The sequence below is a fragment of the Theropithecus gelada genome, chromosome 2 (genome assembly GCF_003255815.1).
Source record: "Theropithecus gelada isolate Dixy chromosome 2, Tgel_1.0, whole genome shotgun sequence".
NCBI classification, from domain to species: domain Eukaryota; kingdom Metazoa; phylum Chordata; class Mammalia; order Primates; family Cercopithecidae; genus Theropithecus; species Theropithecus gelada.
In genome coordinates this window covers 28,575,555-28,602,156 of record NC_037669.1, presented here as the reverse complement: position 1 = coordinate 28,602,156, position 26,602 = coordinate 28,575,555, and the positions used below count along the sequence as shown (strand labels likewise).

The 26,602-nt window shown below is 34.0% G+C and overlaps 1 protein-coding gene and 1 non-coding gene across 3 annotated transcripts in view; one reads left to right on the top strand and one right to left on the bottom strand.

The window, feature by feature from the left end:
• Window positions 1–26,602, top strand: part of CIP2A (cell proliferation regulating inhibitor of protein phosphatase 2A) — a 39,711-nt gene that overhangs the window by 9,981 nt on the left and 3,128 nt on the right. For both annotated transcript variants that reach the window (XM_025375907.1, XM_025375908.1), the window contains exons 6-19: window positions 473–595; window positions 734–879; window positions 3,783–3,858; window positions 9,822–10,040; window positions 11,110–11,269; window positions 12,813–12,954; window positions 13,997–14,096; window positions 16,227–16,345; window positions 18,751–18,946; window positions 19,583–19,657; window positions 19,744–19,854; window positions 22,202–22,398; window positions 25,119–25,232; window positions 25,883–25,965. In XM_025375907.1, coding sequence (XP_025231692.1) covers window positions 473–595; window positions 734–879; window positions 3,783–3,858; window positions 9,822–10,040; window positions 11,110–11,269; window positions 12,813–12,954; window positions 13,997–14,096; window positions 16,227–16,345; window positions 18,751–18,946; window positions 19,583–19,657; window positions 19,744–19,854; window positions 22,202–22,398; window positions 25,119–25,232; window positions 25,883–25,965 — 1,861 coding nt within the window. The remainder of the gene's footprint in view (window positions 1–472; window positions 596–733; window positions 880–3,782; window positions 3,859–9,821; window positions 10,041–11,109; window positions 11,270–12,812; window positions 12,955–13,996; window positions 14,097–16,226; window positions 16,346–18,750; window positions 18,947–19,582; window positions 19,658–19,743; window positions 19,855–22,201; window positions 22,399–25,118; window positions 25,233–25,882; window positions 25,966–26,602) is intronic.
• Window positions 4,687–4,821, bottom strand: LOC112619913. Its single transcript, XR_003118391.1, has one exon. It is a non-coding gene; the product is annotated as a small nucleolar RNA SNORA70 (small nucleolar RNA).

The following is a 26,602-nucleotide window of genomic DNA, read 5'->3' as shown; positions in this document are numbered from 1 at the left end:
ACAAATTCTTAAGTTTGCTGAATATTTTTTGCTTTCACCACAATTATGAGTTCCTCATTACAGTTCTTTTGTTAACACAAATGCTAAACAACTTTTCCTGCAGTATTTAAGGTAGCTCTTTTGTTTCCAATCTGCATGTATCCCTTTATTAAAATTGACACCCTGATTTACCATCATTGAATTATTTATTCTAAGGTGACAAAACTATGGAAATATTTATCTCCCACTCATTTGCACACATTTACCAAATTATTTTTTTCTCTGGGTACTCTGTATATAACAATTTTTGAATTTAAATTTATCTCTGATCTAAATGTCTTCCGTAAAACATTTATCTTTTAAATGCAAGAATCATTTAATAGAGTTGATAATGATGTTTTAAAAAGTTTGGCCACTCTGTGCAGGATATACTTTTTAAACCAAAATATAAAATTTATAATTCTAATTTATTTTTTAACTTTTTTTTCCTCAGAGTAATGTGAAATCTTTTTATCGAACTCTTATCACCTTGTTGGCCCATAGCAGTTTAACTGTGGTTGTGTTTGCGCTTTCAATATTATCCAGTTTGACATTAAATGAAGAGGTGGGGGAAAAGGTAAATACGATTTTTCAAATTTATTCTGAAGTTTCTAGTCTTGTATTTTAAAAGTCACTGAGACTTTTTTATTTTTACCTTTTAGGATGGTGTCAACTTAATTTTTTATATAATATGCTTTTCTAATTTGTCCTTAAGCTATTCCATGCTCGAAATATTCATCAGACTTTTCAACTAATATTTAATATTCTCATAAACGGTGATGGCACTCTAACTAGAAAGTATTCAGTTGACCTACTGATGGATCTCCTTAAGAATCCTAAAATTGCTGATTATCTCACCAGGTATGACTCACTTCAGTCAATTTTAGAACTTTTTTTTTTTTTTAATCAAGATGTATTGGTTATAAACGAAATTGTCTTCTTAAAATATAGTAAACTTGAAGTCTACTGACTTGGAGTCTACCAGACGAAAATGTTTTGATGTGCTTTACTCGCACTCTTTTTTCTTTCCTATGCTGAAATGGAAAGTATAACAAAGTCATTGTCTATGTGTGTATTTCAGTCTTTGCTTTAGATCAATAGGGTTGTGCCATTCTCCAAAATATAGACATCTTGGCTAACTTATTTTAAAACCAGTTTTAAAACTTAAGCAGCATTATGATTATTTGAAAGAATATTTTTATTATAGGGACAATAAAAATATTTCTACATAAATTATAAATAAATGAAACATAGTGTTGGAACTTTGATGTCATTATGTTTGTGTCTTTATTTTTTGTATAAAAATGGATAACGTTTCCTTTGGTGTGTGCCTCTTTTCATAGGTAAAATAGGAACACATGTTCATATGTCCTTTCTATCTCAGTATATTTCATATGATCATTTATGTTTTAAGATCAGGTAGTAATTGTGTTCCAACGAGCTTGTGGCCTTTTTGCATTCTAAGTTAAATTTTGCTGGGGCCTATGCTGCTTTGTCATACTAAATTAGGAAATAATTGAAATTGTTTCAAAGAGTTTCACATACAAGAAAACATTTACTGAGCTCCACCTATGATCAGGCACTTAGCAGCAACAGGCTGTGAAGACACAGTCCGTGATGTTTAAGAAACATAGAATCTAACAGTTTTATTTTAATAAAAGCTAAGCACTAGGACAAACTCGACCACTGTTCATATGGCTCAGCAGATTTTTGCAAAACCAAGAAGCATTCACTTTAGCATTTCACTTTTTCTTTTCTTAGGAACCTCTAGATAGGTGAACTGTTTCTTCCAGAGTGCCTTCCCATGACCTGCCTTCCCTTCATCTGTTGTGAGACTTTCCCAATATCCATGTATATCTATTCTAGCCACCAGAGAGTGCTTATTCAGCATCTTCATAGTAAACAGAAAAATTCTTTTGAATAAACCTCTTCTGGAAGACTAAAAGATAATCCAGTTTAGCATAAATAAGAGGTTGCATAATCATTTCTTCTGTAAATCTCTCAGTTCTGTTACCTATTTTATACTCTATCCATCATAGAACCCCAGAATTACCTCTGGCAACTCCTCTTGTTTATCTGGTATGCCATTGAACAATAACTCTGTCCTGAATCTCTTCCAAAGTCAAACTTACTGCATAGTTACTAATTAGAGCTTGAGAAAATCACACAACTTTACCTGGGCCAGACCTCTCATATTTACTTGTCAGCTTTCTCATTTCCTCCAATGGGTCTTCAAATTTATTTATTTAGAGACAGAGTCTCACTCTATTGCCCAGGCTGGAATGCAGTGGTGTGATCCTGGCTCACTGCAACCTCCGCCTCCTGGGTTCAAGTGATTCTCTTGCCTCGGCCTCCCACATAGCTGGGATTACAGGCACACATCACCATGCCCACCTAATTTTTGTATTTTTATTAGAGAAGGGGTTTCACCATGTTGGCCAGGCTGGTCTTGAACTCCTGACCTCAAGCAATCCACCTGCTTCAGCCTCCCAAAGTGCTGGGATTACAGGCGTGAGCTGCTGGCCCGACTGGTCTTTGAAATTTTTTATTTTTCTCTTGCTGCCTTTTATGCAGAAGATGACCTTATCTTTGTTTCACAGAAAAAAAAAATATCTAAATCAAGCCCCATTTGATTGGAACTCCCCCAAATCCTTGCCACTTAACAGACTTACCTATGTTTATACCAAATTCTTAGTTTCATCCTGTTTCACTCATAAATATGTACTGTTACTCTATGGATTGTCTCATTTTGTCTTTTCTGAAGCTGTTGCTCCTCTCTTTTCAGGGCCTCCTATTCAGTTGATCCTTCCCCTTTATAAATATGCTCAAAACTTTTTCTTCAACCAGATGTCCCTTTTAAAATCTTTGACCTACCATTGCATTCAAGGTGAATATCCAAATTTTCAGTATAGCCCTTCAAAATCTGTTTCCTAACAACCTCTCAACCTTATTTCTTCATACATTTTGTTTTTTTGTCTAATCATATCAGACAATAAATAGAACTTCCAGCTTACTAGAAATGCCCTTTCATGTATCCATGTGCTATTTCCTCTAGAGTATTCCCTCTGTAAGACTGGAATGCTTTCTCCTTTATATTTTGTTTTTAAGACTCAAGTCTGGGTTTAATACTGAGACAATATTCTTTGTTCCATAGTGTCCCATACATTCCTCCATGATATCACTGTGTTTTATATTACCTTATATTATCTCTTTCTGTCCTTCTCCTTCATCTTCAGACTGTGATCTCCTTGTCAGGGCACCATCTCCCAAATCTAGGATACATCAGTCACATAGAGTATAATGCTAGGGGTACCTCAATACTTCTTGGAGTTGTGTAACATGAGTTGCTGCCCCTTACTTCTTTATTTGCAGAGACTAATTTAATGCCTGGCAATTTTAGGTGCTTTATAAAAAGTAGCTGTATAATTTATTAGGATATTCTTCTGTCCTTTGAATTTTTACATAAAGTGAACACAGTCTTAAAAAAATACAGCAATTGAGGCACTGAAAATTTTAATGATTTATTTATTGCCACATGAATCACTGTTTTAATAAATGACAGAGCCAATTTATGTATATCGTAATTATAAGATATATTACAAGTTTTAAGTATAAACTTTACAAGAGTGTGTTCTATATTAGAAGCCCAAATAAATAGATGAAAGAAAATACACATAAATTTTATGTTTATCTTGTAGATAAATCCCTTTTGATATATCAATTTTATAATTATCATTTGATGTATATTTTTATTTTAAACCTAGATATGAGCACTTTTCTTCATGTCTTAATCAAGTATTAGGTCTTCTTAATGGAAAGGATCCTGATTCCTCTTCAAAGGTATGTAAAAACATGATTTTTCATTTAAACTTTTAAAAAACTGTAAAATGCAGAAAAATCCAAATGCACAGACTCTCTATATTTTTATAATATGGACATAATTATGTTGCCAGTGTCTAGATCAGGATGTAGAATGTTACCAGTATTTGTGGTCCCTTTTAGTCAGTACCTACCCCTTCATATTCCTTACTTTACCAAGGGTAACTGCTCTAACCACTACACTGACTTCTAACAGCATACATATATGTGTATATGTATGTATATATACATATATATTTTGGAACTTTATGTAAATAAAAGCATATAATACATATATTTTCTGTCTAGACTTTCTTTGGTTCAATATAATATGATGAGATTCACTCGCTTCATATAGTTGTAGATTGCTAGATTGGTTCTTTTTTTGGACAGGGAGTATGATTTATTGGTGAGCATGAGTAAGGGGACATTACAGTGAACGCCCTCTTGGATGTAGTGCTCACCACTTGTCCGGGGGCCACATTTTGGGATGTATTTGACCTCACAGCCATCTGGGATGAGTCACTTCTCAGCCTCCATGTCTTCAAATTTATCCACATTAAATTTGGTAAAGCCCCACTTTGAGATGTGGATCTTTGGGCAGCCAGGGACCTTGAACTTGGCCCTGCATGGGGCCTTAGTTGCATGCTCCTTATCTTGCAGATTTGTGTGGATGGACATGATGACTTGGCCGCTGTGAACCCTGGCCACTGTGCCCTGGGGGTTTTCCAAAAACACCTTGTGTAATACCTTTCCGAGGCCTAGATGGGGGACAGCAGGAGATCAGAGACATGAATGTACATTGGAAAGGGCTGTCTCTTAGGTTTCTTAGGCCAGCCCATACAAGCAACAGGCTGTGTACACTACCAATGAGGCAGCTGTTTGCAGCCATTGCACACTGGGCCCCCAGGAGGAAAGGAGCACAATTGGTGTTCTTTTGTTTATAAACATCAGCTGTTACGAAGAAACCTGCATTTACCGTTTTCTGCATGTCTTTTGGTGAGCTTATGGACATGCTTGTCTTAGCTTTATATCTAGGAGTGGAATCACTATGTCATAGGATATATATATGTTCAGTAGGCACTATGAAACAGTTTTCAAAAAAAGTCAGTTGGACCAGTGTATGAATATTTGATCAGTCTGCATTCTTGCCAGCAGTTGATATTTTTCACTTTTTCATTTTAGCAATTCTAATGGCTATACAGTAGTATTGCATTATAATTTAAATTAAAATTTTATTAGTAAAAATATCATTTTATATATTCATTTGTCATTTGTATATTCTTTGACGTGCCTGTTTATGTCTCCTGCTCATTTGTTTAATGCATTGTCTTTTACTTATAAGTAGGAAGAGTTATTTTGGAGTCTTTTGAAGGGTATATAACATGCAAATATTTTCTTCCATTCTGTGAGTTGCCTTTTTACTCACCTAATGGTGCCTTGATTTTAACATAGATCAATTTAGTGTTTATTGTGTTCCATTTAGGAACTCTTGGCCTATTCCAAAGTCACAAAGATGGACTCCATTGTTTTCCTCTAAAAGCTTCCTAGTTTTTTTTTAACTTTCACGTGTAGATCTGTAATCCTCCTGCAAGTGACTTTTGTGTCTGTTGTGAAGCAGGACTTTTCCAGGTCAGCCTTTACCTTATAGGTTTTTGCAGAAGAAAAAAATTAGAATGACTGAACTAATCATTTGCAACAATGATCTAAAAGATGGTAGAAAGGTTGAAACAGTACAAAATTTGTTACTTAACAATATTTTCTTTTTATTTTGAACCCTAGAATTTCTAAATTCCTTTCTCATATGCAATATGAGAACTATTTCTAATTAGTATCTAAATGGATCTTAATGAAGTGACTCTCATGCAATATGAGAACTATTTCTAGTTAGTGTCTAAATGGATCTTAATAAAGTGGCTAGGAATCTGTAATATAAGTGCTAAATAAGGATTATTGGAATAGAAACACAGCAAGGGAAAAATCTAATAATCGAATCTAAAGGTATTAAACAATCTCAGGGAATTTAGGAGGTCAGGTAGCACAGGGGAGTAGAAGCATTCTATGGGTATCAAAATCGGAAAGAGAATGGAAAAGTAAAAAATAAAAATAAATAAAAACTTAAAACTTAATTTTTTAAAGTAAAAAATAATTCACGTTATGATAGAAGTGGGGAGCAGTGAAATCAAAATACATCTTGGTGGGGAAGATACAGTTGAGTGTCTTTTTAAATATATAATAGTATATAGTGTCTTTGATTATAAGGCCAGTATAACCTTGATAGCAAAACCTGACAAGGATACTACAACAAATGAAAATTATAGCTCAATATCTTTCATGAACATATTGCAAAAATTCTAAACAAAACATTAGCAAATCAAAATCAGTGAGACATAAAAACGATCATGTCTTATTACCAAATGAGGTTTATTCCAGGAATGCACAGATGGTTTAACATTTAGAAATTAATATAATTTCCCACATTAACAAAAAGGCAGATAAATTATATTATCTCATTAAAGGTGGAATAGCATTTGATAAAATTTAATACCTATTCATGATAAAGATTAGCACACTAGGAATAAACTGTAACTTCCTTTCCCTGATAGAGTAATTACCTAAAATCTACTGCATCATCTTTTTAAGTGGCAAATTATTGAAGGCTTTCCTCAAGATAAGGAATAAGAAAAGAATGTCCATTATCACCAGTGATGTTCAGCTTAGTATTGGTGGTCCCAACCAGCCCAATAAGGCAAGATAAAGTAAAAAGGTACAGAGATTGGAAAGGAAGAAATAAAACTCACTATTCAGATGACATGAGAGTGTAGAAAATCTAAAATCTGTGGAAATCATTATAAAAATTAAGTGAATCTATTTAACAAATTGGCTGGATACGAGATCAGTAAATATATGTTTTATTTATATTTTCGCGACAAATAGAACATGAAGTTTTTAAATGATGCTATTTACTGATTTTTTAAAATGTCAGGTGCTTAGGGGATTAGTCTAAAGACAGTGCAATATTTTGTCATAATGATAGCCCAGTGGGACAGAATGGAGCAGAACCAAACTCATAGCATATGGTCTCCTGATTGACAACAGTAGAGTCTTGAAAGTATGGTCATTTCAATAAATGACACTGGGTCAATTGAATATACATATGGGGAAAAACTGAATCTTGACCCCTTACCTCATACCAAATGCAAAAATCAGTATAAGACAGGTTGTAGATTTAAATGTGAAAAGTAAAAATAATGAAGGTTTTAGAAGAATCACCTAACAGAGTATCGTCATGGCCTTGGGGTAGACAATGATTTTCTTAAACAGGAAACAAAAGCACTAACTATGCAGTAGAAAAGTCTGTAAGTTGGGCTACATTAAAATTAAGTTTCTATTCATGAAGAGACCACTAATAAAAGAATGAAAAGTCAAAGAATGGGAATAGATAACTACAATGCATATATGTAACAAAGGACTCTTATCCAAAATGTATTATTTTTCTATGCTGTATGTATATATCAGAAAAAACACAGAGCCCAACAGATACTTGAGCAAAAAAGTTGAATTGGTCAATAAACATGAAGTGATTGTACCACTTTATCAATCTTCAGGGAAATGCAGATTTAAACGGTAGTATGATACCATCTGACACCCACCAGTTGATTAAAATGAAAAATAAGGAAAATAGCAAACATACCATAACTCTCATTTAGTACTCATGGTACAACCAATTATGAAAACTGGTATCTATTAATACTGGGCATATGTATAAACTATGACCCAGAAATCTCACTTACAGGTATTTATCACAAAGAATTGTATACATGTGTGCAAAATGTAGTACTGCTCCTAATAGGTAACAATGATAACCCAAATGCCATCAACAGGGGAATATGTTCATTTTGGGAAAGTCATCTAACTCTGCACTAGTAATTAGTTTTTTTACTTTTATATGTGTACATTAAAAGAAAACTAGTGTATATGGAAAGCTATCTGCTTGTATGTTTATAACAGACATCTGGTAAGATACACAAACAATTGGTAACATTACTTGCCTACAGGGTTTGTCTTTTGAACCAGGTGAATGTATTGCCTATTCAAAAATAAATATACATTATGTAATGACGTTTTAGTCAATGACAGACAAAGACTTCTTATTGTCTATGACATTATGGGCATTCTAACATGGTGGTGCAATGCATTACGTGTCTTTGTGGTGATGCTGGTGTAAACAAACCTACTGAACTGCCAGCTGTATAAAAGTATAGCACATACTAAGATTGTGTACAGTACATAGTATTTTGATAAGGGTGTTACCACTTATTCTTTGTTATTTTAGAGTGTGCTTCTACTTATAAAAAGTTAACTGTAAAACAGCCAGGCAGGTCTTTCAGGAGCTATTCTCGAAGAAGGTATTGTTGTTATTAGAGATGACAACTCTCTGTGTGTTATTGCCCCTGAAGACCTTCCAGTGGGACAATATGTGGAGGTGGAAGTGGTATTGATTACCCTGGGCCTGTGTAGACCTGGGCTGATGTATGTGTTTGTGTCTTTGTTTTTAACAAAAAAAGTTTTAAAAGAAAAAACCAACATTTTAAAAATAGAAAAACAACTGGTAGAATACAGATGTAAATAAAGTATTTTTATATAGCCGTACAGTGTGTTTCTCTTACTACAAAAGAGTCAAAAACTTTATAAATGGACACGCTTATAAAGTTAAAAAGTTATGGTAAGCTAAGGTTAATTTATTAGAGAAATTTTAAAAAATTGTGTGACTTAAGCATACAGTCTTTATGAAGTCTACAGCAATATACAGTAATGTGCTAGGCCTTTACATTCACTCACTACTCAGTCATTAACTCACCCAGAGCAACTTCCAGTCCTGCAAGTATCCTATATAGGTGTACCGTTTTTAATCTTTTATACTGTATTTTTCTATGTTTAGATACACAAGTACTTACAATTGTGTTATAGTTGCCTGCAGTATTTAGTACAGTAATATTCTGTACAGGTTTGTAGCCCCTGGGCAATAAAGGGACGTAGTAGACTCTACCATCTAGGTTTGTATAAGTACACTCATGTTCACACAACAAAATGAATGATGCATTAAGCAACATATGCATCACTAAGTGACACATGACTGTACTACAGTTTATATTTATTAAAGATTATCATTTGTTACAGTAAATGCTAATGGACTGGATTCTCTTAAATTCAGATACTATCAAGTTGATCAAAACACAAATCCCAATTATATATCATTTGTAAGAAACAGACTTTTTAAAAGTCTGGAAATAAGTAGAGAGGCAAGGAGATCTTAACAAAAAAATTTTTTTTTTAGTGATAGGTTGGTAGTATGTGAAATGAAGTGTAATTTATCTTAACATCTAATAAACAGGTTGATGGTGGATGTTATGGTATAAGGCCCAGTTTATAAAGTAGAGGAAAAATGGGGTACAGTAGGAGAGCTAAGGATCGTAATGCCAACAGCATGCAGTGTGGAAATAACCATCCTGAAGGTTTTATATTCTGTGCTACAGTATCCTTTATAGCAGTTATTGAATTTTAGGATTATAACAAGTATTTTTAATTCTAATTTTATTTTTTAGGGTTTTTTTGGTCATGTATAAGCAAAACAGGTTTGTGTTTAAAAATAATTTAAGTACTATGGAAGGAGTGGGAGGAGTTTAACATTAGTTGAAGTTGACCTTTCCTCTGAGGTTCTCACAGTCCTGCTTATCAGGAGTAAGCACCATTAATAAGTTCATTTTGTAACCTTCTGGAATCTATTCACACATTTGAAAAATAATATTGAAAGAAAAAACTTTTAAGTTTTGTTTTAGAGTATTTTCTTTAAAATATGTAGCATTTTCAGCTTCATCATACACTTGCTTTGTATATTAAAGTCCAATGAAATTGATGTTTAATGAAGACTTTATATTGCACAGGTTTTAGAATTACTTCTTGCCTTCTGTTCAGTGACTCAGCTGCGCCATGTGCTCACTCAGATGATGTTTGAACAGTCTCCACCTGGCAGCGCCACTCTGGGAAGCCATACTAAATGTTTAGAACCTACTGTGGCTTTACTGCGCTGGTTAAGCCAGCCTTTGGACGGATCAGAAAACTGTTCTGTTTTAGCACTGGAGTTGTTCAAGGAAATATTTGAGGTAATAGGATGACTGACAGATTGACTTTTCTACTTTTGTGACTCTCAATTAACAATTTGTCTTCAAAAACATTCTTAGTAAACTTCCAGTTCATACACTTGAGGAAAACATCTCAATTACTAACAGTCATACTAGACATGCTAAGTTTTTTTCTACCAGTCATATATATTCGTGTTTTCTTTTTTTCACTGAATAGTTTATGTATATATAGTGCTCATTTCAGTGTAATAAGTAAAGATATTAAAAAGATTTATATAATTTGTTGCATGACTACTTTGAATAGTTGCATTGTCTCTCTATTGCAATAGATGCCATTGCATGGATTATTATTATTATTATTATTATTTATTAGGCCATTGAATGGATAATAGAGGCATATTGGATTCAGTCAGTGATATGGAGTAGAGCATGCCAGATAATGTGCTAGGCACTTAAGATACAGACAAAACTCCACATTCTGGTAGATCTTACTATCTGGGCAATTTAGTATTCTCTACTATTCTCCGTGTTTATAAGTCCATTCTCTCTAACCCAATATCTCCTGAAAGTATTTCCCTTCGCATAACTGGATCTTATATACAAATATGTGTATGAAGTGATTAAATATGTTCATTAAGAGTTATGCACAAAATTTTCTATTTTATCTTGGTCTTGATTATTTAACAATCAGTTTTAACATTTAAAAAGCCCTTTGAGGATCTTGATGGAAATTATTTGTGGTTATAAACTATTAAGACCAGTGTCTATTATGTAATTATTATAATTTTAGCAGATTCAGGATATTTGTTTTCAGTAAATACTTTTAGTTTAGAATAATTTTTAAATCACAAAGTCTGTTTAAGAAGGTCTTATTTGTAAAACCTTACTAATTTGAGAAAAAAGCCATAGCCCTCAAAACTGAATAAAAGTATAAATTTTAAATAAAAATTTATTCACAAGAGACTTAAGTCAATGGCATATTGAAGGAAATATAAAAAATTTAAAGAGAGTGTTAGAGTTCAGTGATGACTATTTCTGTATTGTATATTCCATTTTTGTTTTTAATCATTTGTGATGGATAATTCTCCAGGATGTCATAGATGCTGCTAACTGTTCCTCAGCTGATCGTTTTGTCACCCTTCTGCTGCCTACAATCCTTGATCAACTTCAGTTCACAGAACAAAATCTGGATGAGGCTTTAATAAGAAAAAAATGTGAAAGGATTGCCAAGGCCATTGAAGTTTTGTTAAATATCCTTTACTGTCATCAACATGAAAACTATATAACTAACCATTCTTTTTTTTCTAGTATTGCATTCACTGCATTTTGTCTTTATTTGTCACTTTGTCACTGTAATTTGTCACTTTATGCTATTTATCTAGAATTATTGAACTAAAATTTGAACTGTAGAAAAAATTCTCAATGAGTCTGAAAAAGATCCATGATTTTTTTTCCTTATTTTTCTGTGTGAAACTTTTAAGCTAAGGTATATTTTTAAAAATGCTGTTGAAGCTTTATTTTAACATTTATATCACAATTTGACATTTGGTGGTAAATTTTAAAATAACTATTCTGTTACTCCTTGTTACTGTTTTCTGCCTAATGCTAATTATTTCCCCTGGACGATTAGTAGTGCCATTTTTTTAGTGATGTGTATTCGTGGATAAAGAAATACTGATAGAGTTGTCATGATTTTAGCTCAGTTGTTTTACCGTATGTTTTCAAAATAAAGCCTTCATGATTGCTTTAATAATGGTTATAAGAAAAGACAAGTATGTCAACACAAATTCATTCATTTAAAAAGAAACCTTGAACAATTAGTTTCACTAATTCTATATACTGATTTTCTAGGTCTTCCTTGTGTTTACTTTTTCATAGACCAACTAATTCTGAGTTGCTAAGAAGTCCAAGTCCCAATTTTAAAATATTTCATTAATACTTTTTTACTATGAGTAAAGAGCCACTGTATCTCAACCAGATCTCTTAAATGTATCTAGTCAGGTTTCCTTGTATCTCAGCGCAACAAGAATATGTTCTACTCTGTCCTAGAGCAAACTCAACCTTGTTTAATATCCTCTTCTAAGGTACTGCTCCTTAATTTTCTTCCTTTAAAGCCGTGATTCTCAACCCTGATTTCCTATGTAAAATCACCTGGAGAACATGTTAAAAAAAAAAAAAGAGAAAATCGATGCAGAACCTTACTTCAAGAGATCCTGATTTAAGTGGAGTGATGTGAAACCCTGAAATCATTAGGTGGTGTGTGTTTGCGTGTTGGCTTTTTTGTTTGTGATTGTTTAAACTACCCAGGTGATTCTAACATGCAGCCAAAGTTGAAAACCACTGCAGTAGGGATACATGATTGCTTGACCTTAGAGATATTTATAATTATTAAAGTGGGGCCTTCTTATTGAATTAGACCACAGCTTGGCCCTTTTTAAATAGCTGCTATTTACATTAATTTATAATATACAAATATGACAAAACAACTTCCCCTTATTCAATACATATTTATTGAACCATTGAGATTCTTGCTAACAAAAACCAGACATCCAATGGAGAGATATCCTCACTGTTTTAACCATTGAGTCAGAAACTTTTGGTGCCAGTCCATCTCTTAACACTTACTACTCATTTAAATTGTGTGAGTTTCAATTTCCTTGTCTGTTATTGAGCTAATTTAACAGTAATTATACTGGACAACAGTAATGATATAATTTGTGTGAAATCATCCTGAATGTTACCTTTTACACATAAAGTGAGAATTTTTTTGTTGTATGTCTTAACAAAACTTACCTCTCTGTGGAGATGATACACTAAAAATGCACATTGCAAAAATCCTGACAACTGTCAAGTGTACCACTCTTATAGAACAACAGTTTACATATGGCAAGATTGACCTGGGGTTTGGAACAAAGGTTGCAGATTCGGAATTATGGTGAGTATATGAACTCTAATGACAAAATGGCAAGGCAGTAAAAAATCAAAAGATGTGGTGATTCTCATCCTTTTGGCGGACCATCCTTTGGTTATAACTTAAGGTATAACAGATTAACAAACATATTTTCATAATGAATTTTTTGTAAATTCATTCAATTTGTAGATTGTATGCTTTTTGAAGAAATGTTAAATTTGTTGTTTTTTATTGTTTAGGTTAGTTTTGTCTTGTTTTAACTTACTGTAATTATCTAAGGGTTCTGAACATTTCTGGAGCTCCTTTTTGACATTGCCTCAGTAATTAGCTATAATTTTACTTTTTAAAATGAAAAGCATGAAAAAACAGAAGGGTCTTTTTATTACAAGGAAATCAGTCACTGCTGAAGGTTTTTTAATAACAGACAATTCTCCTTCCTTAGCAAGTCAGGAATTATGGTTAATGATGGATTTTCACTGATGGTAATAAGATATTATTTTATACCCCCCCATGAATTAAGTCCATCTAATAAATATTGAGGACCTACTAAGTGCTAGACACTATGATTTGTTTCTGTTTCCACAAATGTCACAATTGTCACTAATTGTGCACCTTTAGAGTAAGAATTATCTTTTTTTATATTTGTATACTCCTTTCAGGTACAAAACTCAGAACATGACCTAGTATAATTCATTCATTACATATTAGATATTCTATATTGCCTAAGGTTACCATCTATTGTTGATATTCTAGTAACAAAGCTAAGAATTAAATGGACTGTATTTCAAAACTACTACTTACTTGAAACAGAAAGTTGAAGCATGTTGGTAGTAAAAGAAACACTGTCTAAACTAAGGCTATTAGTGCCAGTTTGCTCTCTTTGGGTCTTGAGTTATAAGAATGTTGATTGCTTTGAGATTTTTACTTCTCAATAGATACAAGACTTTATCATCTTGAATTTTAAAAACAAAAGTGTTGGATTTTTCATTTTCTTTAGAATTTTGGACAGAAACAAGCTTTAAGAAATTTTTCAATTATCTAATTTAAATATGACTTATCTTTAAAGCAAACTTGCTGCTGATGTAATTTTGAAAACTCTTGATTTGATTAACAAACTTAAACCTTTGGTTCCTGGTATGGAAGTAAGCTTCTACAAAATCCTTCAGGTGAGTTTAAACTCTTCAAACATTGAAGTTTATTCATACAAAAATGGTCCTAATATAAGTTTCTGTTTTAATGTTCTTAATCTTTAGAAGATAACTCTCTGAATTGACATTGAGAAGAATGTTTAAAGTTGTTGTTTTAAGCAGTTATAATAGTCTCATTGCACAGTTATTTTATATACTTTCACAGGAATTGAACATACGTGCTCATGACACTAATGTAGAGAATGTTCACAATAGTGCTGCTTCCTCAGCCTTTTCCTTTCTTGTGTTGTACATTTCTTCATTTGTTTCTGTTGGCGTTGGAGGAAGAGTGGTATTTGTTTTAGGGTTTTTGTTTTTGGTTAGGGTTGATGTAGGGTATTAAGGGGATAGGGAGACAGTTGGAAGAAAAGGACTTGATTGTGATAATTAGAAGGGCTGTGCAGAAAATAGCTAAGTCACGAATTTCAATGATGATAGTAGCTGAATAAGATCTCTAGATGTTATCAAAAGACAAAGTACAACAAATTTAGTTCAAAGTTCTAACTGACTTTTATTTGTGATTCTAGAATTTGGCAGCCTCATTCTATAAAATAGAATGAATCATTCCCCTGGGCTAAGCAGAGAAAGTTGACTTTATAGACCCGAAAAAGGCTGAAGAAAGCACAAATAGGGAACTGAAAGCAGATTGGTCATTCCAAAGTTACTTTTCTTATAGAGTTATAATAAAGGGGGGTTCCTTATTACACTGACTCAGGTTGACTGAAGTCTCCTGGTTTTGGGGAAAACTGGCCCATTTCAAAGTGCAGTTTGGTTACATGGCACTCATCCAAGTGACTCCTTTCTGGTTTGGTCTGGTCTGCTAAAGCATAGTGTAGGAGACTAGTCCAAAACATTGGCCTCTTAAAAACTTTGTGTAATAATATCTACCTTGATATCTACAGCACCTACCTTTACAACAGATGTTTAATAAAAATGTGTGAATTAAGTTACTATAGTAGCTTAACAGAGATGGCTCTAGTGACTATGTAGACAGTGTAGAAGCCAAAACTGAAACCTTAGGCAGGGACCACTGGTATGTTTTGAGAACATGTTTAAGGGACTGAGTTCAAATGTTGACTCTACTAGTTCTTAGTACAGATTTGAGTAAGTTATTTCACCTCTCTCAACTTCAATTTCCTCGACTACGAACTGGAAATAATGAGGCTTACCACTGAGGGTTTTGGAGATAAAGCTCTGTTCTTATCACAGTTCTATGACATTAGATTATGCTCAAGTACCTACAAGGTACTCAACATTTTAATTATAAGGGATTTATATTTTAATATTTTCTTCACCAATATCTCAATGTATTTTTTAAAGGAGTCAAACTGATGTTTTGTCCATTATTTAAGATATGTTTTTCATAATACAGGTTGAGCATCCCTAATTTGAAAATCTGAAATGCTCCAAAAAACAAAATGTTTTAAGTACCAAAATGAGGCTCAAAGGTGATACTCAAAGGAAATGCTCACTGAAGCATTTTGGATTTTTGAATTAGGGATGCCCAACCAGTAAGTATATATAAATATTCTAAAATCTGAAAAAAATCAGAAATTTGAAACACTTCTGGTCGCAGACATTTTAGATATATGTTGATGACTTGGGACTTACAATACTAATGTAAAATATTTACTGACATGAATGATTGAAGTAAGTATTTTTTTGTTCTTTAAATTTAAATGTTCTAATTTAATTTGAATTTTACTTTTTATTTTATGGCCTTAATTTGGAAGTGATTGGCCATTTTTTTCTTTTAAATGATAGCTTGGGAAAAACATTAATTCTACACATCAGTCAGTTGTCGGTTTTTTAATCCATGAAAATATGTAAGTTATAATTTTTATAGGCACATTTGAAAGCATTCAAAACCTTTGCCAGGTTTTTTTTAAACTAGTGTTCGTATCGATTACATGGCAGTGTAAACAGCTTTAACAAGGTATAATATATTCAAACTATATTATAATATAGACTGTAATATATTCAAACATTAGAAACATTTTAGAATTTGCCTAGAATTAAGATTCAGATATATTTACTCACCTCATATCTAAAAGAGCTGACATCGTTTATTCTTTCTGCTGCTTCTTTTTTGGTGTCTGATTTATTTAGGACCCACGTTTGATTACTCCTTTGGCTTTTGCTTTAACGTCAGATAATAGAGAACAAGTACAGTCTGGGCTGAGAATATTATTGGAAGCTGCTCCACTGCCAGATTTTCCTGCTTTAGTGTGAGTTGTAATCATTTGCATTGTTATCTCTTGTGGTGTTGGAATACCCTGCTATGTTTCTTTAGTCCTCAGTGTAGATAGACAAGCAAATTAGTGAATTAAAGATTTCATTGTAATAGTAATTTTTCAAATGATTTCTAAAAATGTTTGATTCTTAGAAATGAGAAGTTCAGATGTATACTCACTCAGGGAAAAGCTAGATCCAGGCAGTTAAATGTTTTTCAGGTACCGTCCCTCTATGTCTCTAGCCACTTATTTTTAATGATAACTTCTGGACACTAAGCTTACATCCTCCCAGTTTAGTTCCTCCATAGAAAGAGCTTTTCCTTCCCAACTGTTTAAGGAAAAGGTCTAAGCATTAGTCATTGACCAGTCCTGGGTCATCAGTGAGAACGATGTGGACTAAAAGTTACTTGGGATAGGAGAATAGGAGAGTTCCTAAAGAAAAAAATCTGAGCATTTATCAGAAAGTTGAAAAATGACTACCAGGCAAAATTTTCTACTATACTTGTTAATTTCAAGCAATAAGAGTATTTGCAATTATGTTGGAAAAAAATTCAGGTTTCAGGTCTCTCTGAACTAAATGTCTATTAGGAGTCTGGTTTAAAAACTTTTTTTAAGTCATTTATACATACAAATTTGTAAAAATGGTTTGAATAATTTGAAGCAGTTGATAAACAGGTAAGATATTCCCTATATACCAGGGTCAGCAAACTGGCCAGTGGGCAGGCACCTGTTTTTATAAATAGTTTTATTAGAATATGGCCACACTCACTCATTTTTATACTCTATGTTGCTTTCACTCTATAAAAGCAGAATTGAGTAATTGTAACGGAGACCAAGTAGGCTCTTGAGTCTAAAATACTTACTGTTGACCTATAAGAAATAAAGTGTGCTGGTCCATGCTATATGCTATTCACTGATTTAGCAATTCCACTTTTTAGAATTAGCAATTTAGGTCATCATACCTTAAGAGTTAAAGTATGGGATGTAAGACCTAGAGAACATGTAACCAAAATTCCCTTAATTTTATAATAAATTTTTTTAACAGCAACAACAAAAATACATAGGAAGCTTTTCAAGTTACAAGTTAAAAGTGGTCTATAAAGCTGCTCTATTTTGTGATGGCCTACTTGCATAAACTGGTAATCTGACATGAAACAAAACTTCAGAAGCTTCAAAGGGGAAATTTGCAGCCTCACTGAACATGGGAGTCTTATCCTCTGCCTCTGTATGTGAGGCCTTCCCACCATTTTCACTGTGTCTTGGCATTCCCTATCCTATTTGTGTTGTATATAACTTTCTCTTTGAGCATTATCTCAGGTGTCCATTTTATGCTTGCTACTTAGTGCCCTTATTTGACATTATCTTGGGCAGTTTAATAAGCTGAATGTATATTATGGATGCATTGGTAGGTATGATTTTTTTGTGTGTGTATTTACTTGTTTGTTTTCGAGACAGGGTCTCACTCTGTCACCCAGCCTGGGGTGCAGTGGTGTGATCATGACTTACTGCAGCTTCGACCTCTGGGACTCAAGTGACACTCCCTACTTAACCCCCTGAGTAGCTGGGAGCACAGGCGTGTGCCACCACACCTGCCTAATGTATTTATTTTTTGTAGAGGTAGGGTCTCACCATGTTGCCCAGGCTTGTCTCAAACTCTTAGACTCAAGTGATCCTTCCAAAGTGCGGGGATTATAGGTGTGAGCCACCATGCCCAGCCTATGGTAAATTAGACTGAGTGCCTGCCATCATGCAGTTTGTACTTTAGTTAAGAGATAAGTGAAAAAAATATTTTTTTCACTTCACTATGGAGAGGATGGGTGCTTAATAATAGTATTATATAGGGCATTAATGAATGCCTCTCTGAAGAGGTGAATTTGAACTAAGACCTGATGATAAGAAGGAGCCAGACCTGTGGAGATGTGGTAGAAAGCATGTTCCAGGTAAAGGAAGAGCTCATATGAAGGCCTGGGGTAGGAGAAAGAGAGGATTTTAAAGGGCTAGAATGGAAGTCAGGTTGGTGAAAAGTATGTACTGAGTGAGAAAGGTAAAGGACTAAGGATGTAAAGGCCAGGTGATATCCCCCATGATAAGAACATTATTCTGACCAGTACCAATAACTTTGTACTTATTACAGATAATCCACACTCATAAACTAGTCTTACAATGCCTCCAAACCAGAAGTGAAACTGTCATTATAAAGGGTTAGAAACAGAAAAGTAGATGCTCTGGAAAATTTGGAATATTTCCGAAGACTTCATTTCATCATGGTCTCCAAGATTATTTGAAGACATCTATTCAAAAAAAGGACCCATTCTTAAAGATTCCCTAATTCTACACTAAGTCTGCCTTTTTTTTCTATTTTCATATATATTGTTTTCCTTTCTTTGACTCCCATTCAGACTTGGAGAAAGTATAGCAGCAAATAATGCCTATAGACAACAGGAAACAGAACATATACCCAGAAAAATGCCCTGGCAATCATCAAATCACAGTTTTCCTACGTCAGTAAAGTGTTTAACTCCTCCTCATTTGAAAGATGGTGTTCCTGGATTGAATATTGAAGAATTAATAGAGAAACTTCAGTCTGGAATGGTGGTGAGTGAAAAATAGCAATTATAACCTGGTACATATTAGCTACATGTCAGCCCCTATTATAACGTGTATGTAAACACTGTTAGGTACAGATTTCACTATTGAAAACTTATTTTTTAATATAAAAAATAACAATATTCTGGAAAATTTGGAAATGAAGAAAAATCATTCAAAATTTCAACATTTTGCTGAGTGTGGTGGCTTACACCTGTAATCCCAGCATTTTGGGAGGCCGAGGCGGGCAGATCGCCTGAGCTGAGGAGTTCAAGACCAGCCTGGGCAATATGGCGAAACCCCATCTCTATTAAAAATACAAAACATTAGCCGGGCGTGGTGGCGCATGCCTGTTGTCTCAGCTACTCGGCAGGCTAAGGCAGGAGAATCACTTGAACCCGGGAGGCAGAGGTTGCAGTGAGCCACGATCACACCACTTCACTCCAACCTGGGTGACAGAGTGAGACCCATCTCAAAAAAGAAAAGAGAAATATTTGTGACCTTTCTGATGTAGCATTTGTTTTTATTTTGTTACTCATCATTAAGTTTTAATGATTTAGTTTTGAAGTAGGCACTTATTTTGTCATTGTGTCAAAATATTTTATTAAAATTTTCCGATTTTTTTTTTACTTTCTTAAAATGTAGGTAAAGGATCAGATTTGTGATGTGAGAATATCTGACATAATGGATGTATATGAAATGAAACTATCCACATTAGCTGTGAGTATAAGCTTATTTTAATGATGTATAATATGCTTTAATAGATGTGTTCCTAAAATGAAAATTAATGATATGTTTTCTTGTAGTCCAAAGAAAGCAGGCTACAAGATCTTTTGGAAACAAAAGCTCTAGCCCTTGCACAAGCTGATAGACTGATTGCTCAGCATCGCTGTCAAAGAACTCAAGCTGAAACAGAGGTGTGTAGAGTATAAAGACACATCTGATTTCTAGAAAAATTTTAAAAATGAAGTAAAACATGCAAAATATTAGTTGTGTATTTGTTGCTCTAATTGAATTAAATTCTCCTTAGCATTTGACATGCCTACTTCCTTCTTCCTGAAATTCTGTCCTCTAATTTTGATTACATCATTATCTGATTTTTTTTCCTATCTAGTATTATTTTCCTGTATTATTTATGTTGTACCTTTAAGTATTGGGGACTCTGAAGATTTTGCTCTAAACCTTTATCCTTCAGTTTTGTGTTCTGTGGTTTCAGTGGTTACCAAAATAGTAATGTTCCTAATTTTATATGTCAAGCACAGATCATTTTCCTGAGCACCAAGTACCTATGTTGCTCCATTTAAATATACAGCAAATACCACAAACTCAACATAACCAATAATGAACTAATCGCCCTCTCCTTTTTAGAATTATTCTTATGTATTCCCTCTGCTGTTTTTAGTGTTCTACAAATAACCCTGGAAATCACACAATTTTTACCTCCTGTAATTATTCACCATGTCCAGTTAATTTTACCTTCTAAATATTACTCTTTTCTGCCGTATCTCTGTTTCTACCACTATTTGTTATAGGCTGAATCCTTTTCATTTTTTTGTATGAATCATAGCAGAGCAATTAGTCTTCCTACCTGTAGTCTTCTACCCTCTTCTCAGCTACTCTACAGCCAGTCATCTTTCCTTGGTTCTACCCCTTCACCTAGCCCCTCCCCCAGGGATCTCTAAGGCAGTAAAATGATCCTGTCCCTCTTGTGCTGAGTATCTTTCACAGTAGCTGCTGTTGCTTTCCGAATATCATTAAAATTCTTTAGTTTGGCGTATAAGGAATCTAACTACATAGTCCTCAATCCACATCTTTCATTTCTGCGCGTTCTTTGCAGTCAACCATGTTAGGCTACTGTGTTTTTTCTGGAACTTGACATATTCTGGTATTTCCTCGACTTTCCTTGACTTAGCATGTCTGGAACACCTTTTCCTCTCTTCTGCCTAACTCATAATCCTTCAAATTTCAGTTAAAATACCCCCATTACCCAGAAGCCTAGTCTGGTCTCCTTCCCACACATATGTTTGACAATCCTTCCTCTGTGTATCAAACCTATGCTTATCTCTCAATAACATTTTTCAAACCATGTGGAAATTCTTTTATCCCACCACTCATGGTATCAAAGACTGCTTCTATAGCTCCAGGCCCTAGCATAACACTCGGCACGTTATAGATGCTCAGTAAATTTGGCATTCTACTATGTACATATATAATGTATACCTTGAGTGAACTTACTGCAGCAATATGAAATTACCAGCAGATACAAATGGAATCTATACAACTTGATATTATTTATAATGAATGAATTATAATAAAGTGTTCCTGGCTTTTGATAGATGCATCAAAATGAGTGACTAGTAAAATGCCTCTTAAGTATCTTCAGAATAATTATATTCTTTTTTTTCCCCCCGTATTTATTTCTTTTTTTCTTATTTTAACATGGTTTCATTTGTCTTAACTGGTATGTTGAATTTGTCACAAATTACAAGAAAGAACATTAGTGATATTAAAGTAATTTTTCCTTCTCTTCTCATAGCACATTCTTACATTATCTGTCTGTTGGACGTGTCTTGTATTTTATTAGAGAGTTTAGTATTTTACCCATGTTACTGGAAAAGTTTCTTGTAAAAATAGTACTAAATAACTGGATATAGCTTCTTTACAAAATCATAAAAACAAAGAAGGGCTTAAGGTTTTGTTTAGCATTCTAAAATAAAGTCCAAAAGGCTCGAGGGAACCGAGTTTTTTTATTCTAGTGACTTTTCTGCTTTTTTAGTGTTTCATATCACATAATAAATACATGCAGGTTATGGTATAGGTTACATTCCTTGATTATACTAGCTTAATTTTAAGTGTTTGATTAAGCATCTGTGATGTTGTTAAGATTTTGTTCTTAATTCTCACCTGAAATGAGAATGCTGATGGTGTGCACACTTAGCAGTTTAGTGTTAATGGCTACCTCTGAGGACCATACCTTTTTAATTGAATACTGTATGTAGCGCTACCTTCATGTTGCTGCAGTTGTATCCATTTCCATTAATTTGATCATAGTGAGATTGTTTTTATCAGATAATATGTTAAATAAAAAATCATAACAGTATCCAACTTATTAGAAGTAAAGTCATAAGTATATATGACTAATACAGCTTTGCATGACCCAATAGATACCAGCTTATTAGTTACTTAGTAAACTTTTAAATTCTAGGTATGTGTTGAGCATATGATATAGATGATGGAAAAGTCTATTTTTTTTTTTTTTTTAAGGCACGGACACTTGCTAGTATGTTGAGAGAAGCTGAGAAAAAAAATGAAGAGCTTAGTGTGTTGCTGAAGGCACAGCAAGTTGAATCAGAAAGAGCCCAGAGTGATATTGAGCATCTCTTTCAACATAATAGGAAGTTAGAGTCTGTGGCTGAAGAGCATGAAATACTGACAAAATCCTACATGGAACTTCTTCAGAGGTAAATAAAGTAAAATCTCCTGTGTAAGGTTAGAATCTAGAATGAACAAACAGCATTTTTTTTTCTGAGACCCGAAAATCCTTTTGTAAGCATTTCATATATTCTGATAACACATAAAGTAAGTAATTAGCAAGAAACTTAAGTCATTATGAAATGAAGTGTTGCTTCCTCAAATTCAGTATCAATGTTGGAAACAAAATACAGGTCTTTCCAGTTGACTTTTATGTATTCATACAGTCAGCAGTCATTTGGGAAATAAGCTCCACAAGGACAAGTTTGTCTGTTTTGATCACTGACAGATCCCTAGGGCCTGCAGGAGTGCTTGCTGCATAGTTAGGCACTTCATTAATAATTTCTAAATAAACTTAGTTGTCAAATTAGTATTAGGTTGAATGGTCATTTCTGCAGATCAAAAGTAATTGAATATTGGCAATTTCATATCATTCAGCCTAACAGAATGGAAATCTAGGTGTGTTTAACTCATCTCTTAATGTCATTGATTATAGTTTACTTACATGTGTGATTATATCTGTAGAATAAGTTTGCATAGGTGAATTCCTAAGTTAAAGGGTATGTATATTTAATATTTTGATAGATATTTTTAAATTTTCCTCCAAAATGTGATACAGATTGAGTATCCTTTTTGAACACAATGGTAGCACTCAAAAAGTTTAATATTTTGGAGTACTTTTGATTTTAGACTGATTTTGGATTTTCAAATTAGTGTTGCTCAGCCTGTACCAATTTGTGTGCCTACTAACAAATTGTGATTGGTTTTCCCTCCCTTATAAACTCTTACCTTTTTACGCCAATTGTAAAACTTCTGAATTACAGGGAAGACCAGGAACAATTATGTATTTTCTACCAACCAATAAAAGTAAAAGCACTCTGGGGGAACTTGTTTATTACTTTATATTTTAAGGTCGTTCTATGCTGTTAATACAGAGATACAGAAATTTTTAGCTTGGCATGGTACATATGCTTATTTGCCCATCAATAATAATGAAGGGTGAGAAATGAATAGTATCTAGAAAATGATGACAAAGTAATTTTTTAGCAGGATATTTTCCCTAGCAACTTTTTACAAAGTCTGATTGTTTGAGGCACCACTGATAAAGTGTGGTATTAGCAATAAGCCAGGTTGAGAACTTCGGCAGTGAAGAAAATATGTTATAGAACTGAAATGGGGTCCGTTTGCTCAATACAGTAAAACCAGGTGTCTGCACCAAGGTTTGCAGTGATAGAACAAAAGGCTTTTATTGCAGGGTGCCAAGCAAGGAGGACCAGGCAGCCAAATGCTCAAATCTTGACCGTCCCCCAGTAGCTTGCAGGCAAGGATTTTTAAAGGCAGGAGTAAATTTCAGGAAAGTGGAAGTTACAGGCAAAAATCATAAATCAATAAAGGTTACACATTGGTTTCAGTTTAAAGGAGAAGATATTGTGGAGCAGGGACTTACACGTAATGGGTAGACCCAAAGATTTTTCGATTTGCAGTTGGTTAAGGAAGAGCAGCCTTGTTTAAAAATTTAGGGTCAGTAGAAAAATGTGAACTAGCTAGGGAGGGTGACTTCGTTCAAGACCGTGAGAAAGAAACTTAGAACAAAGAACAGTTGTTAAAATTCAGCCTTAATTTCCCCCTTATCTGAGGTCTACTTGTCAATGGAACTGGTCAGTGGGGTTCCTCAGTGAGGGCCGGGTCTCTGAAATACAACTCAGGGACATGTGTTAAGTTGTTTTCTTCAAGTTCTATAAAGAATCAAGTCTCTCTGGTACTCTTAAGATTGTTAACTATTGATTTAGGCTACTATTACCTTCCTGTTTAACAAGTTACTTATTTACTTCTAGGACTAGCTAGGTCCCTGGAATTTCCCTTGAATGAACTCAGGATTTTCCTTTATTTTCCAGCTTGAGGTCCTCAGACCTCCTAAAAAGGGGGTCCCTGCTATGTCTCACATAGAGAACCTAAGAGATAGGCAGGGTCCAAGAAAAATATGTGGTTTCTAAGACCTGCTTATGTTCCCGCTAGTGATTTAGGGGCCAGAAGGTGAAATTCCTTGAATGGACAAATGGATAACATGTAAATGAAGCTGGCTGGGGAAAAGGTCATTTGTAATGGTCAGGACTGTCTAAAGGTACTCAAACTCAGATTGTTGAAATTTCTATATGGATTAGATACAAAAACTGCTAGCCAAATTTGGCTACTGGTTTTCTTTTGTTTGTTTTGGTTTGGTTTTTGGGTTGCTTTTTTAAAATCTTTGTACTTAGTGAAATAAAAAGGACATTTTATGCTTATGGTAGTTGAGTATCAAAGTATCACTTTAGAAAGGATTTTTTTCTGTGTTTACTTTGCAGATAAAATAAATAGGACTATTAGATGCAGAGTTTTAAAGAGACAAATGTAGAACCCTAAACTTATTTATAGCAAATTATGTAATGCAATATCATCTGTAAAATAAGGCTTTATATCCATAAATATGAGATTAATGCCCCACACATTTCTATCTCATAGTAATTTTTACTACATCTGTCAACCAAAACATGTATTTACTGCCTTTTAGAGTTGATCAAATTCTGTTTATGTCCTGCTTGTTCATAACATTCCTTCTCTTCTAGCATATGCAATTTGGTTAGAAGAGATAGTAAAGAAAACACTATTGAGTTTCTTTTCTCCTTCATGTTTTCCTCCATAATGATGCCAACTCATTTTCTTGTCTTTTCAGAAATGAAAGTACTGAAAAGAAGAATAAAGATTTACAGATCACATGTGATTCTCTGAATAAACACATTGAGACAGTGAAAAAGTTGAATGAGTCACTCAAGGAACAAAATGAAAAGTAAAATCTGTAGTTCTATATTCTGAATACGTGGGATTTTTCAAAACCAAAATGATTCTCTTTATATAGAACATTGTTTTTTATTGATAAAATTAATAGAATTATCACTTATTTTAGATATAAGATATATATTTGGTGGAATTCACAGGCAATTGCTGTTCTTAGAAATTTTGTTTTAAATGCCGAGCGTGATGGCTCACGCCTGTAGTCCCAGCACTTTGGGAGGCTGAGGTGGGTGAAGCACATGAGGTCAGGAGTTTGAGACCAGCCTGGCCAACATGGTGAAACTCTGTCTCTACTGAAAATACAAAAATTAGCTGGGTGTTGTGGTGGGTGCCTGTAATCTCAGCTACCCAGGAGGCTGAGGCAGGAGAATAACTTGAACCTGGGAGGCAGAGGTTGCAATGAGCACAAGATCGTGCCACTGCACTCCAGCCTGGGTGACAGAGCGAGACCTTCCTTTTTTTTTTTTTTTTTTTTTTTTTGGATTTTTATTAGAGATGGGTTTTCACCGTGTTAGCCAGGATGGTCTCGATCTCCTGACCTTGTGATCCGCCCACCTTGGCCTCCCAAAGTGCTTGTTAGGCGAAAAAAGTTACAAATGGCATATGGTTCATTAATGTTTTCTTCCATTTTTTTTATAACTTCAGAAGTATTGCCCAATTAATAGAGAAAGAAGAACAGAGAAAAGAAGTAGAGAATCAGCTAGTAGACAGAGAACATAAGCTAGCAAGTAAGTGGCTTCTTATTTAATACATTGTCTATATTTAATGTATTTGTTTTGGAAGCATGAGTGGTTTTGTTTGCTTTTTTATTTTCTACTTCCCTTATTGTTTTAAACCTTAAATCACATTTGAAATGGCTTCCCTTTTCTTGACATAATGTTTCACAAAAGCAGTTCAGTTTGATAAAGCTGAAAAAGCAGTACATTTTTTAAATTTAGGAACTATAAGAAATTGGCCAGGCACAGTGTCTCACTTCTGTAATCCCATCACTTTGGAAGACGGAGATGGGTAGATTTCTTGAGCTCAGGAGTTTGAGACCAGCCTGAGCAACATGGTGAAACCCCATCTCTACAAAAAAATACAAAAATCTAGCCAGGTGTGGTAGTGTGCACCTGTCGTTCCAGCTACTCATGAGGCTAAAGTGAGTTGGAGAATCACTTGAACCTGGGATATCAAGGCTGCAGTGAGCTATGTTCATGCCACTGCACTCCAACCTGGGTGATAAAGCAGGACTGTCTCAAAGAAAAAGAGGAAAGAGATGATTGCCCATTTAATTTAATTTAGTTTTTTTATAATTTCAACTTTTAGAATCAAGGGGCATGTGTGCAGGTCTGTTACATTGGGTATATTGCATGACATGGAGGT